Raw genomic sequence first — 14,756 nt, 5'->3', positions numbered from 1 at the left:
TTAGGAATTCTGGATTTTTTATTTCTCCTTATTTTTTGCATTCTACAGCACACATAGAAAGAGGAACAATCATCTTGTGATTGTTTTGTGCAGGAAGGTTTCCCTTCCTGCACAAAAATAATCATCCCTGCAATACAGGCACCCTGGCACCATGGTGCAAAGGTGCGTGCGCTGGCGCACGGCACCTCATTGTGCGCCATCGCAGGGGAAAAGGACAGGAATGCACCATATCTGACTGATACAGCGCATTGCTGCCCTTTCCTTTTGCCGAAGGGCAGCGATGCAGGAAGGCCCTGCGGCGCTGCCCTACGGCAAAACCTCATAAATGAGGCCCCTGGTCTCTTCTAAGCTGCTACTTGGCTGGTTGCAGGAGCCTAGAACTCGATGTCATCACTTCCATCCTAAAACAGCTTTAAGGGGTCCCGCTTGAGACTCTAGAATCAATTTTAAGATTGCTTGCATGACTCCTGAGACAATTCACAGAGGCATTTCATCTTACTTGAATAACACCCTCTAACTCTCAGGTGTCCAACAAAATACCAGAAACAGGAACCAACTTATTCTCTGAATCCCTAAAGCCAGAAAAGCTAAAATCTCAAAGCAACCCTTTTCATGCCTTGCTCCAAGACTATGCAACTCCATCGCTGGCCACATTAGAATAAATCCTGGTCTCCCTGCGTTCTGAAAGGATTAAAATATGCACCTCTTTTTTTTTTAACTTCCTTGTTAATATTAAGCTCCATGTTCCCCCTAATACTACTGCTCTATTGTTACAGTGTCTGCATGTTCTTTTGTTATGTATAAGGTGCTCTACTGTTCTCCTGGCTAGGTTTATAAATATTAAAAATAAATAAAGGAATGGAATAAATAGTATTACATTCCACACTAGGCATGTGTTATTAAATAAAGCCCATGTCAAAAACGAAGCAAAACTATTTCACATTAGTGTTTTGTGATTGCTTAATAATCTGTGCAACTTTAGAGTACTTTAATATTATTGCCAATGTTCAGAAATTGAGTAAAGTAGGTTATTTAGAGTTTGGCACATGAAGGGCATCCACTAAAATCTGGCAGATGCCTCACCTGCTCTATTTAGAGCGTATAAATAGCCCTCTAAGGTTGTAGCAAAATCTTTCTCTCCCATGGCCATTTTTTTCCTTAGGAAATTAGTATCCTCGGGCGGTGCACATTTATTTCATTACAAAAAACTATAACATGCAAGAATTATTTATAAGTATTAAACGTGTCGTTTTCAGGTTTTGCAAAGGTTTCCTAGTCTAGTTTTCGCGTTTGTGCTCTGGTGCAAAAATATTTACATATTGTGAACTCGAGAACATCTGTTTCTCCATTATGCCAACACCAAGGCCTGTGGGAAAGGCGTTTGTTTTGCTTTTTTTGCACCAGTGCAACATTTACAATATGCGGCCCTTTGTACTCATTTCATTGGATCCCTGAAGGATGAAACGCTAAGCTAGCGCAACTGGAATCAAAACGGCAGGTTAAATGGCGATCTCCACGCTTCTGCGGAACGTCTCTGCATTTGTTTATTTAGCAGAATTTCCAAGGGGAATATTCTACACTATAACACTGTTTTTATGTAACATCTCAGACATCTAGGTGGTTAAATGAAGGCCAGGACTGAGAGTGCCTGAGAGGAGCACTTCAGGCTGAGCAGATCATCCATAGATGGGTATCCTGCCATCATCGGCTCATGTCTCAGATTGTACCACTTTTGTCTTTCTCTCTTCCAGGGATTCAGGAAGTCATCCCAACCACAGTGGCGTCCCCTCTGGAGTGGAACACAGGTAGGAGGGCGTCCAGATGTGGCAGAGGGGCAACTACTGTAGGAAATTGGGTGAATTAGCTTGTGGTTAAGCTGCAGCCGTCCAAACAGAATTTTATTTGAACACACAGAAGGGAACACTCACATATATTACTGTAATTTAATATAGCTGCGGGATTGGTAACTTAATGCTGACCACAGGAATGGTTGAAATTGGCGCTTTTCCTACTAATTTGTGTTTTTTATGCTTTCTGTCTAGGAACAGAATGTCAGACGTACTGCAAGCCTTCCCACAGCCGGGTTCACATGAACCTGAGGAAGTACTGCAAGAAAGATTATGGTAAGAGAGGATAAGACATCAGCAGAGCTGCATTCCACCCACCTATGACCTTCCCACCTCTTCTCTCTCTGTATCCTGTTACTGTGTTTTCTTCTCCTTATACAGTGTTGCTCCCACCACGGTCAATGTAATGGATATTTGTTCCTTCCACCAGTGCCGGGATGGCCCTACTAGGAGTGATGATAGCATGAAATGGGGAAAGTACCTAGCCTTTGCAGATGCTCTCTCTCTAGGTCTAGCACCTGGGTTCCTGTGGCATGATTGATGGTCCATTTCTAGTATGGCCAAGAGTGGAATGCTGCAGTCATCCATCTGCCTCCTCTGAAAACCAAAATATTTTGACATTTGTACCTCCATTTTGAACCTTCTGTCCTGTCTACTTTTTCCAGAAGCCCTTGTGTTTTTATAAGAGGGATAGTGTAACTCTCACCTGCACTTTTTACGAGTGAAGAAAATGTAGCCACTAATTCAGCCAGGCAAGAGTGTGACTTTAAAAGATGCTACAAAGTGACAATACAAGTACATTTTTAGACATGTACATTGTGTCATTGTGTTGGCTTATCACCACCACATCCCTTAAACAGTGCCTAGTGGCTATGTGTAAAGAACGATATACAACAATACATGTTTAATTCTAAACTACACTGTAAGCTGTGTATCTGTGATTAATTTAGTACACTGATGGGATTCATTAAATCTTTAAATCCATTTGGATTTTTTCTGAAGGACATTTGTAAAACATGTATTGAATTTAGTATCTTATAAAATTTGCCTCATAACACTTTCTATGGAGGAATTTTGCGGGAACCCGGAATCAAACTTCTGGGATAGATGCCCTAATCCATCAGTCTGCTCCCATTTGTAATTACACAAGGAAGGCAGGTGTTTTTCTCCACGGGGCAGAGATAATTAATGTCCTACGGAGAGGCAATGGAACCTGGAAAGCTTGGAATAAGGGATTCCATTGGATTTTAGGGACGTACAAGTCAGCCCCACATAGTAATTCCTCCATCCATGGGGTTTTACTCATAATTGGTGCCATTGTGGTGTTTGAACTGTTAAATCACCCCTGGGACATTCCACTTATAATTACGGCCATTTTGGTTCACTTCTAACAGACCTTCTGTCTTTCCTTGAGATTCTGCTAAAAAAAATGTAATAAAAGATTCCAAAGTGCCTCCCTGTCCTCATTGCACAAGTGGCTTGGCCTTCAGTAGCTGATCAAAAGTAGCTCTCACTACAGAAACGGCTGGAGACCCCTGCATTCGAGCAATAGAGCAACAACCTTCCTTTTCACACGAAGAAGCTAAAATGAGGTACAAGTAACAGAAGCTTTAATAACCAGAGCAGTAACTCAGAAATGTGTGTTTGTCCTCAGCAGGTGGGCAAACTGGTCTCAAAACAAGAGACAAGAAGAGGGGATAGTTCCTCATTTCTGTAATACTGAATCTGAGGTGGGACTCCTAACTCTGAAAGAGGAGCATCATTTCACCATTTTGACTTTGGGAAGGTTTACGGTCAAGTGATACAGGAAGTGTTGAGTAAAAGTGCTGCATTTTGGAGGGAATTCTGAAGTGATTAAGCGTAGAGGTCAACTGAAACAAGTAAGACCACACCACCGGGCGCTGTCCTGTGTCTTCGGAGACATGTGGACACAAAGGTATCGCCCTGTTACTTTAAGGCCTAAGAGGGGGGAGGACAGCAAATAAATACAAATGGAACAACCTCTTATCTGGCCTTTCTCATTTTCAACATAATAATAACTCTGATCATTACATTTCCTCCTCCATTTTATGTACAAATATGTTTGCTTAAAATATTACATTTAAAAAAGAGAATATAAAATATTTTTTGATAAATAAACAAAACTAAAAAGAAAGTTTATCTGTGTGTTGAGACTCTATGCTGTGAGGAAATGTAATGGTTAGAGTCATTATCATGTTGAAAATAAGAAAGGCCAGATAAGAGGTTGTTCCATCTCTGTCTTCGGAGACACCAGAACAGAACAAAAGGAATGTTTGCTTTCTGTCTGCATCCTACTTACACCCAGGGACTAGAATGCTCTCGAGTTGTCAGTTGGCAGGCTGAAGGAAGCAGCACGAAGCGTAAAGAAGTGCTCCCTTGTGTGTGGGAGAACCTACTGCTGAGTTAGGGGTTATCTGCGCTAAACACTCTAAGAGCACGGACTGGAGAGAGATCTCAATCATCAAAGCCAACCTAGAGAGCCTGGGAGCTATGAGAGAGATCTGGAGTGACTTCTGGACTTAGTAATTTTTCTGACTTCCTTACCTAACACCGTTGCGTGTACCCCTAATCACTAAACAGCACACCATTCTACTGCAGCTTTGTTTAGCTTTACAAACATACATACATACATAAATGGTGTTGGATATTGGGTTACTGGTTGAGGGTGTGAAACCCCTCTCAAGCAGTAACCACAATCTCTGTCAGGGTGAGACAAGAGACAAAAGCAATCCCCATATTAACCTGTGCTCCACCCTCTGGTAGTTTGGTACGAAAGCAGTCAGTCTTATCTTAGAGACAATGTGTATATGATTTATGCAGCACTACAAACAGTAATAAAGTGAAAACATAACAAAAGAAAACCCACACTAAACTAGAAAAATGCAGTAAAAATGAATAAAGCATTTGACACCAAAATGACAAGAATCTAATTAGTAGAACCGGAGATATGCAATTTGGAATATTTCAGGTAAGTAAAGTGCCTAAAACACAAAGAACCACTTGCTGTTATCTAGTCGTGCGAGACAGGGTGAAAGTCAGTGATGGAGCGTGGGCCAGATACAGGGACCAGGTTTAGTCCTACTGTAAGAGTTACCTTCAAAATCTAGTGCAAAGAGTTCTGTTTGTGGTGGAAGGGGCCACAAGGAGCAAGGTGAGCTGTTGCAGATGGTCACCAATGTAGCTAGGTTGGGCCTCATGGATGGTCGTTGTTGGAGCTTTTCAATGGTGATTACCACAAGCTGTGGATGCTGTAGCGTGAAGTGCAGATTTTGCACTGTTGGGCGTAATTGGTCACTGTGGTGCGAAGAGTCGGGTTCACTGGAACTTCACGTTGGCGGGCAGTGCAGGTGACAAATTCTTGGCGAGAATGGGTCCGTTCACAAAAAAACACAAAACTTCAGGATTTCTCCTTTTGTTTTTAGCAGATCTCTACTGAGGCCACACCAAAAGTCCATGACCTGAAGGATACCTCTTGGGTACAGATGCTCACTCAGAAGAGGCCAGCAGGGCTCAAGCAGGCCAGGCTGCAGCAACAGGCAGGTTAGATAGGCAGTTATAGGGAGCCAGGGGAGTTTTTTAGGTCCCTACAGCTCAAAATAGGAAGTCAGTCAGCTGACCCTTAGAATCACTTCAGCCTGGAATGAAGGGTGCAGGTCCAGTCTTACTTCTTAGAAGCAGGGCAGCATTCAACAGAGCAGCAGTGTAGCAGGGCAATAGAGTGGCAATACTTATGGCATCAGAGCATCTTAGCAGAACAGCAGCTTTTCTTCTGTAGCATCCACAGGGCCATGGTTGTACTTAAGAGTTGGGTCCGAGGGTCCAATATATATTCTTTAATCACTTAATTTATTTGTGCCTACCAAAAATGAATGTGTCCTTGTGTATTTTAACTGCTGCTCATGTACAGCACTCCAACACCTTTGGTCTAGTTTGCACTATATAAAACTGCGAGAAACAAAAATATATACCTGGTGCCCACTTTGAAGTAGAGCAAGTTTCTAGAGAATTCCCATTGTTGTCTTTGAAGTTACCTGCTTCCCCTGCCCTGGCTCCACGCTGGCTGCACAAACAATGCAGTGGTGACAAAACTATGTGTGAAGGCAGGACATAGCCTATTCAGTTACAAGTAAGGCTGTGCACTGCTACGCCTGCCAAACAAAGTACAACTACCAACTACACCTAATCATGTGACCCAAGAACAGAATGCAGGCACCAAATGAGTGGGTCAAGAAAATGTAAACTTTCTAAAAGTGGCATTTTCAAAATTGAAACTTATAAATCGACTTTACCATGAAAGAGTGTGTTAAAGTAAAATTCTTTAAACACCACTTCACATTGGCGAGCCATGCGTGAGAATAAACTCCAACATTTGGTGGTTGGGGTTTATTTTTGCGCCAGAACTATGAGTTCTGAGCACAACATGGAGTGGGCAAAACTCAGGAGAGTTGAGCTTATTGTCCACCCCATATTTTTACACTACCAGGACTTGTCCAACTTTTTCAATACACTGCACCCGGCCCTATGGGCTATTTAGGCCCTACCGTAGGGTTGACTTATATGAATCAAAAAGGGAGGTTTGGGCCTGGGAAAAGTTTTATTTGCCAGAAGAGGCTGAACTAATGACATGAGAGAAAATCTAGATCTTTGTTATTCTTCTATAAGTACATGAAAAAAGCCTTACTTTGTCTCAGAATCAAGCAGCAAAAATAAGGATGAGCTTAAAATAAAGTATGGGCTTTAAAATGTTACACATTTTTAATGAATACAATGATTGGCTAGTATAGTATTCTCACAGCAAAGAGTGTCCTGGCATAAAAGCAAAGTCTGTATTATCCAGCTACATTTCTGAAAGAAGGTTTGCTGTTGTGCATCAGAAAAAAGCAAATGCAGGCTGAGGTGCTCGATGTGTGGTGCACACATCAAGGGTACACCAACGGACGTGTGGAAGACAGCAAGATCCAGGAGTGGGTGCGAGAAGCCCAGTGACCACCCCAGGAATCATCGCCCCGTCTCACTCCTTGTGGAATCTCAAAGCTGGGAGGTGAAATGGGATAAATGAGAAACATTGAGGTGGCTAGACGTCCAACTAAGAAACATCTAGGAATGGGGAAGTATCCGAAGAGTCTCCTCATCCCTGAGACGAAAAATATATAAGGGCTGCTGCTCCGGCAAAACTCAAGGAGAGACCCCTGTGGACAAACAAGAACCAGGTCCTTTTCTTCATACTGTTGAGCTCTATTTCTGAAATTAAACTTGGCCAAAGGTGCTCTAAAACTTGACTACGTATTATTTCACTCCTTCACCAGTCATATAACAGGAGATGCTTTGCTGTCTATATTTAAATAGGAAAGACGACGTTTGAGCCCCACCTTTCTATACATGGTGTCTGAGAATCATCACCTAATTTAGGCGTGCCCCTGACGGCAGTGCCAATGTTTGCGAAGTTCGTCACATTGGCAGCAGTACATGGTAAAGGTTGTCTGAAATTCATTCCCATAGCTTTTCCATCACATACTGACTGCATAAACACCCAGTCTTGAACTTACAACTGACATTGCACTTTCCATTAAATATCATTTTAATTGCAATGATTTTTCAGATTGCAGGTCGGACTCCATATGAAGAGTGATATACCCAAAAAGAGAGTTTCGAACCCCGAATCTGCTTCTTTGGAGAAAGCCCATCATGAAGGACTGTTTTTTCAGAGATCTCATTAAGACTAGCTATTGATTGTGGTGGTTCAGTTAGCAATGATTATGAAGATGCCTGCTGACGTTTGAGAAAATGATTGTTAAGGTCAACTCTACCTTCAGACTTCTTGTAAGAAAGTTAAACTCTTTACTCAATTATTTGAATGGAATTTAAATTGTTCCACTTTTCTGGGCATATGCTTGTTATAAAAAGGCCACCCATTTGATGCCCAGTTGTACAAGGACATTTTGAAATTCTATTGGTTGTATTGGTTGAACCTTTTTGAATTTTAGCTTCACAATTTGCCATTTTTCTTTTTCCCAACGTTGTTGAAGCAGTTCATTAGCAAATAGAGCATTGAAAAATAAGAACATAATTGTCTCCAAATGTACACAATAATCGTTAGCTCTAAGAACATGGAGTTCTAATCAATACCCCCATCATCGAAAACAAATCATATTTTCTCAGAACTATGTAAAGGTAGGCTTACAAAGGAAAACCTTCGAAAGGATCACACAGTTGTCTAAACCCATAATGAAGGCATGACGGCGAGGGGAGAAGGCAGTGAGATGAGAGAGGAAAGAGTCAGGGGGAATATCAGAAGCGCCGTGGACAGAAGGGGATTTGAGCACAAAACAAATGAGCGAGATAAACTGCTTTTCTCTTATTGGAGATGTAGTTCCAGAGGCAAAGCTCAACCCAAGCCCACCTTATCCTTTTCAATGTCATGGAGTGTTACCTCCATCAGGAGCTGTCAGGCTGATGGGTTAGAGGGCACAAGGCAATTCAGAAGATGATCGATTGATCTGGGGGTCTTCAAGTCTAACGCTTATTGGGGCACAGGATGCGCTATGACCAGAGGTAATTTTGGAGCGGCAGAGGTTTCTTGTGGCAACAACATTTAGTGCCCAACGGGCTGGGAAAAGTCAGTAACACATTAAAGTCAGTAACACGGCATGCACCATAGAAAGCAACAGGATGTATATTTTCAAACCGTATTTTTGAAAATTCTTGCACATATTTAAACACCTGGGGCCTTATTTATGAAGGCCTTGCGCCACAGATGCGTCACTTTTAACATGGGAAAAAGTGACGCACAGGCGGCGCAAGGCCTTCATAAATAAGGCCCCTGGAGCCGATTTACACTATGTCATTTATCACGTGTGCAAATATTGATACTATGCATTCTTGCTGCCCACCCGTTTGGTACTGGTGCTATTTAAAATAAAAGTACAAAATCATATAATACAAATGTTCAACAACTTTTTCGAGTCTGGTTAAGTATAAATTAATAATATTTTCATATCCTTTTTTTAAATTGTAGATTAGCAGCACCCTGGTTGTAGAGAAAGCTTACTTCATGAAGCACATTAAAATATCGCTATTAGCCATTCTATAGTGCACATCCTGATCGTGCTGTCTCTTGCACTTTCAATAACAGATGTAATTATGTGATTCTTTTACTTCCATTGAAATGATGAAATATTGAGCTTGCTTTGACGTGATTCAGTCGTGTCAGATGTCTGCAGCGGGTCCAACACCCACTGAGCTATCTTACCAGTTTGTATGGTTCTTCGTAGAAACTAGAGCTCGCCCTGTGCCAGCTGATGTTCTAGCTAATGACTTCCAGTGAACTATGAGAATGGGTTTTGTGTGCAAACTCGGCGAAATGTGAGAATTTTCTGTTACCTGAAATTAGCAAAGTTTCCTGAAATTTCTCATTATGCTATTTCATTTTATTTTCAGCCCTGGAAGACGGGTTCATGCAGAAAGTGTCTCGTTTGAGAGACATATTGTGCTCGAACCGGTTGCCTTCTAGTATCTTTCGTGACCATGTTGTGCAACTTATAACCTTGCATAAACGTTTTGCTTGAGATGCTGTTATTGTGTAATTTTTCAGCATTGTGGCGAAATTTTGCAAAAAATCACCCGAATTCGAATACTCATAGTGGTGACTTTTACTTTACTGCCAAAGACACATTAGCATAGCTAAGGGCAGTGTTATCCTGTAACAGGTTTTGTAAGCATATCTACAGAGTACACAGGGTAACTGCCATGCCACAAGGTCTTATGATGTAAGGGGTCCGGTCCCCTGTCCCCTCCTGTCCATATAGCCAAATTAGCTCCTTCTTTGTTCCCTCCCACATAGTCTGCTTTCTACTTCCTTCTAACACATTCCCCGACACTTATCCATTTATTAATCTTTTTTTAATTCTAATTCCCTTCTTTCTAAAGATCGTTCCTTCCTTCCCAACGGTACCCTCATTTCTGCCCTCTTCTTGTAGGTTTCCTTTCTTCTTTTTCTGCTATTGCCCTGGTCCATTTTATTATTTTCCTTTTCATCTTTCACCTTCCCTTCCTCACCCCCTTAATTTTTCTACATCCCCACCCTCCTTCCATTTGACTATGCTCTCTCAGCTCCCACTGGAATAGCATATCTTTCACCGTCCCTTCTGTTGGGTTTCATATATAACCCAGTGACGGCTTCCCTGCAAAGGCAGAGGAGCATCGCCCCATGGCTTTTCAGTAGTGTAAAAAAGGAAAAATACAATGCTAATAATACAGTGTTGTTATCATTGTATTTTTCCTGCTGAGGCAGTGTTGGAGAGTGGGGCTTCTCACAGAACAGGGGGAGGAGTGGTTGGGATACTTTCTGGGCCGACCAAACAGTCATGCGCACTTTGCATGTTCTTCACCTGAATGCATTACACCCTGGGTAGAGAAGATGCACAGGCTCATAGTCCTCGTCTGAGTGGCAAATCACAGTGCTCAGACCAATCACACTGCTACTGACATGGTGATAGAAACATCGTGATTTGCTTAGGGGAGCCAGTGTGTTTCCTGCTTCCATTCCGGGACTTGTCCGGAAGAGAAGCGGAGGAGAGACACTGCCATGAAGAGGTAAGTCTATTTTTTTCTTCACCACCCCACCCCGCCACCCCGATCTATGCCAGCCGCCACTGATATAGCTGTGAGATCTGTAATGTGTGCCTGCACCCCATATTATGCTGTGTATGTCAGTGGCATAGCAAGGTGGATGATGGGCCGGTCTGCCCTTGCTGGTATGAGTTTTGGGGGCAGCAGCCTCCCCCCCCCTCTTACCTGCAGCCGTAGCGGGACAGCAAAGGCAGGAATCACCAGCACCCCACTCTTACATTCAGCTACCACGGGTGGCAAATGCAGGGGCCTTCACGGGCAGCATAAGGCCTAGTTACGCCAAAGGTGTATGTAGTCCACCCTGCACTTGTTCTAGTTTCCTTAGAAGAACTGTCTCCCATGGACAGTTGCGTTGAAAGAGAGACAGCAACAGTAGTTCCTTGGACTTCATCATCGAATCAATAAACAGCTTTTGCATCACTCACAAAGTGAAGGACATCACTTCAACACCCTTCTACCTTCCCTCCTTCTCACTCTTTAACTATTCCTCACTGTCCTGCTCATTTTAGCTTTCCCCACCATACCTTCCTTCATTCCTAATTTCTTCCTTACTTTCTTTTTCCCATTATTTAATTCTTCATTTCTTCCCTCCTTCCCAAATCTCTCTTCCATCATTTCTTATTTTCTTCCTCGTTTTTGTCCTCGTTTCGTTGCTTCTTCCCTTCTTTCCTGGCTCCCTCATGTGTTTATATAATTTCCATCCCTCTCTTTACCACATGCTATTCCCTTCTCCCTCGCATCTCCATTCCACTCTCTAAACATTGTCGATCATTTCGTTTTCTTAATTTCTTCCATATTTCCTCACTTTCCTCCTTCCTTGTTTTCCATTCATGTCTCTTCCTTTTCATATTCAATTTCACTTACCTTTCTCGCCCTAACCATTCGTGATCATATTTACTCTTTTATATCTACAGATGTTCTTTCACCTACCTGGAGATTTCTTCTCTGTCTTTCCCTTGCCATTTTTATTAACTCATTGTTCCAGCTCATCAATTTCTTCTTAATTTTTGTATCTCCAGTTCCAGTTAAAAATGTTATTCACTGTGCCACTCAGTTTACAAACAGTCCACAATAGCAGGCATGTTTTTAAAGTATAACAAACTTTGAAGGCTATTGAATCGATTGCTTACCATCCAGTAAGTTTTGTCTTTTCTTGTTTTCTCTTTTCAGTCCTACGAGCTCAGCTCCTTGCCATGGAAAAATCAGGCGAGTGGTGGCAGTTCACGGCCACGGTCCTGACAGTGTACCGCCAACGCAGGGTGCCAATCAGACGGGGTGACCAGCCGCTCTGGGTCCCTGAGCAGGACCTTGCCTGCGACTGCCTGAGGGTCCAGGTGGGCCGATCCTACCTCATCATTGGGAACGATGAGGAATCCCCAGATCCCGCCCGACTGGTGGTGGACAAGAACAGCATGGCCTTGCCATGGCGCGACGTGTGGGCTTACAAACTCCGGCGCTTCCAGCAGCAGAGTCGCCGCGGGAAGTGCAAGGGGGTCTGAGCAGGCTCTGGCAGAGTCTGAAGATGAGCCATATTTTGACTATCATTGACGCAGAAAAGTACTTTAGGATGGAGCAGTTCCTACCTAGATAAGAGCCATCCTTTTCTTGCTCAAACTCGCTTGGGTTACCAGGAGGTTAGGTCACCCGGGATACACTTTACATGAACTTTTTAGAGTGAATGAACATTTAGGATTCCCAGTTCTTCTTAAGTGGATCCTGATTATTCCCATCCTAAAGAGGATGGAATGTAAAGCTTTGCAGCTCACACTGTTGATTCGTGATCTGCAACGATCAATTGGACTTTAGAATGTCTCTAGTGCCTTTGGATCTCATTATCCATCCCTATCCTGGCTTGGGTAACTTCTGTCTCCTTGTATCCCAGTCCCTCCTGTTTGGCCCCTGCTGCTCTCACTACCCGAAACTGACAAATGTTCTTGGGTGACACCATAGTTCCAGACTGTGTCCAGATCCTATTTAGAATGTGTGCAGGCTACATCGTTTGCATCCTGTTTCAATCCTTCCCTTTATACAGACTCCCACTTTCCTTCAGTTCCATTTCCAGTCACCAGTGGATCCCCACACTCCAGGTCCTTCCATTGCACCTTGCTCTTGACAGCACTGGCAGACCTCTGGTGAACATGGGTGGATTGCTACCAAGCCATTTCCCCCAAAAGATAGGAGGCTAGGTCCTGACAGGCCTCTGACTACCCCAGTCCTAGAGGCCTTGCAAAGGTGATGGCCTGCTGGGTAACCTCACAATCTCTGTTAAGCCTTACTGGACTCTGATTGTTGGTCCTTACACTTCAAAGTGGTGGTTATTATGGACCATCAGGTCTTCCAGAGCGTGCCCAGTTCCACCACCGTAACACACATACATCGAATCAAACACACAAAAGCAGCATGTTACTGCATTTTGTACACCCCTGCACTACCGATAATCCAAATCAAACAACCGGAAATCAGACTCTATCAGCTGCTGCAAGGCCATCCTGATGGGAAAACGTGTGCTATAACATAGCATAACATCACATAATAGTTTAGCGTAGCATAACTTACCATAACATAACATAACATCATATCACTTCACATAATAAAATAACATAACTTCACTGAATAAGCAGGAGTCAGAAAGTAACCGGATTCTGTCCCCCGAAGCCCCTCAATGGTAGCTGGTAATGATCCTGTTGCCCACCGCCATACCACCGGATTTCATTGCGATTCTATGCTCTTACTAGCTGCTTGAATGAATGCCAGCAAGCCTTAGGTACTCCTCAAGGGATGCTCTTCCACTTCCTGTGCGGTGGAACTGATGCTTGTCCAAGAGAACACTTCTAGTCAGAGGAGACGCTCCCTCTGTCGAGAGCTATGTTTTTTCACTGTGCCTTTGAAAATGAACAAGAGGTGGCAAGGGATGTCTGTCAGGGCTGATGATGCATGCTGTACTCTTTCATTATTTGATAACGAAAGCACAAAAAGTAATAAAACCATATTTTTCGCTCTGTCTCTTGTTCTTTCCTTGTCCATCGGCTGGAGCATGTTTTTCACACATGAAAAAGGGATTTAAGCAATGAACTGTGATGTTGATGGGGGGTCAAAAGCATGCAATGAGCTGAGGAAAGAACATGCAAAAGGCTAGGTTTTCTCTTTTTTAATATGGTACTGCCTCCTATTGTTCTCACTTCTTGCAACAAATGTCTACGGGGAAAATGGACTTGCCCAGGCTCACAGAATTTGGTCACGCGAGGAAGACAGAATTAAAAATCAGGCTGGCAGGGCTTCCGCTGGATGACTAAGCCACTAGACTAGATCTCCTCTCTGGGCCATATTACTGAACCAGATGTATAGAATTTCTGTAAGGATGTTGCACTTCTCTATGCCACTATGCTTGTATGGTTAATGTCTGAGTTTGGCTAAACAGTGTTCCTACTTTCTGATATTCCTTTTGTTGAGACTCTACTGAAGTTAATATTTTTTTACTCAAAGTAAGTTTACACTGGCTTGCTCTAGTCTCTCATGAACCAAGAACCATGATGTCTAACTCTCTGCCACTCTTCCTCCTCCTGCCTCCTTCCCTCTGTGGTTCCCCTGTCTTGACATGCTTCCAGCTCCCACCTCGGCCCTGCTATGCCTGCCGAAGGTGGGCAGAGTTTAAGATTACACAAAATTGTGCTAACTCTGTCACTGTAGCTCTGAGTGATAGTACGGAATCACAATAGCCACTACTCTGCAGCGGTGTACCTTTATTTCCCAGCATTCAGGAGTCTCATGCTGGGACTTCCCTTCGCAGAAAATAAGATGCATTCACCACCACTCCGACGACAGTAAGCGGTGCCTGCTTTGTATATTGCAACTCTGCCAAAGTTTTTTTTGTTAAATCCACAAAGTTGTGTTTTGTAAAACTTCGCAAACCATCTCATGCACATTCATAGGCTTAGGACATTTTAGGGTGCTAATGTGAACAATATAGGATTAGTGCATGTAAGCGTTCCAAATACTCAAAGAATTCCCATATGAATATTGAAGGACTTCATGATAACGTTAAAAAAAACCTGCCTTACGATTACAGTTGAGTACAGAATTGCTGTAGCAGTACTGCTCTAATTCCTGTGGAAGTACTGCTCTATCACATATAGATCTACAAGATTAACAAAAGGATATTGCAGACTCAATTGCTAAATCCACAGGATACACTAATGCATTATACTGTGCCAATGGATCTTCTTTGCAATCCCTATCATTCCAATAGGAATACTGCAGTAC

At 42.9% G+C, this 14,756-nt stretch overlaps 1 protein-coding gene across 1 annotated transcript in view; it reads left to right on the top strand.

The window, feature by feature from the left end:
* The window catches only part of NTN5 (netrin 5), a 269,309-nt gene extending 255,812 nt beyond the window's left edge, over positions 1-13,497 (top strand). Inside the window, exons 5-7 of the mRNA XM_086930405.1 lie at positions 1,752-1,805; positions 2,043-2,123; positions 11,667-13,497. Of these exons, the coding sequence (XP_086786531.1) occupies positions 1,752-1,805; positions 2,043-2,123; positions 11,667-11,995 (464 nt within the window). The 3' untranslated portion in view covers positions 11,996-13,497. The remainder of the gene's footprint in view (positions 1-1,751; positions 1,806-2,042; positions 2,124-11,666) is intronic.
* The last annotated feature ends 1,259 nt before the right edge of the window (positions 13,498-14,756 follow it).

Source organism: Lissotriton vulgaris, chromosome 7, assembly GCF_964263255.1.
Source record: "Lissotriton vulgaris chromosome 7, aLisVul1.2, whole genome shotgun sequence".
Lineage (NCBI taxonomy): Eukaryota > Metazoa > Chordata > Amphibia > Caudata > Salamandridae > Lissotriton > Lissotriton vulgaris.
This window is presented reverse-complemented; position numbering and strand designations above follow the sequence as displayed.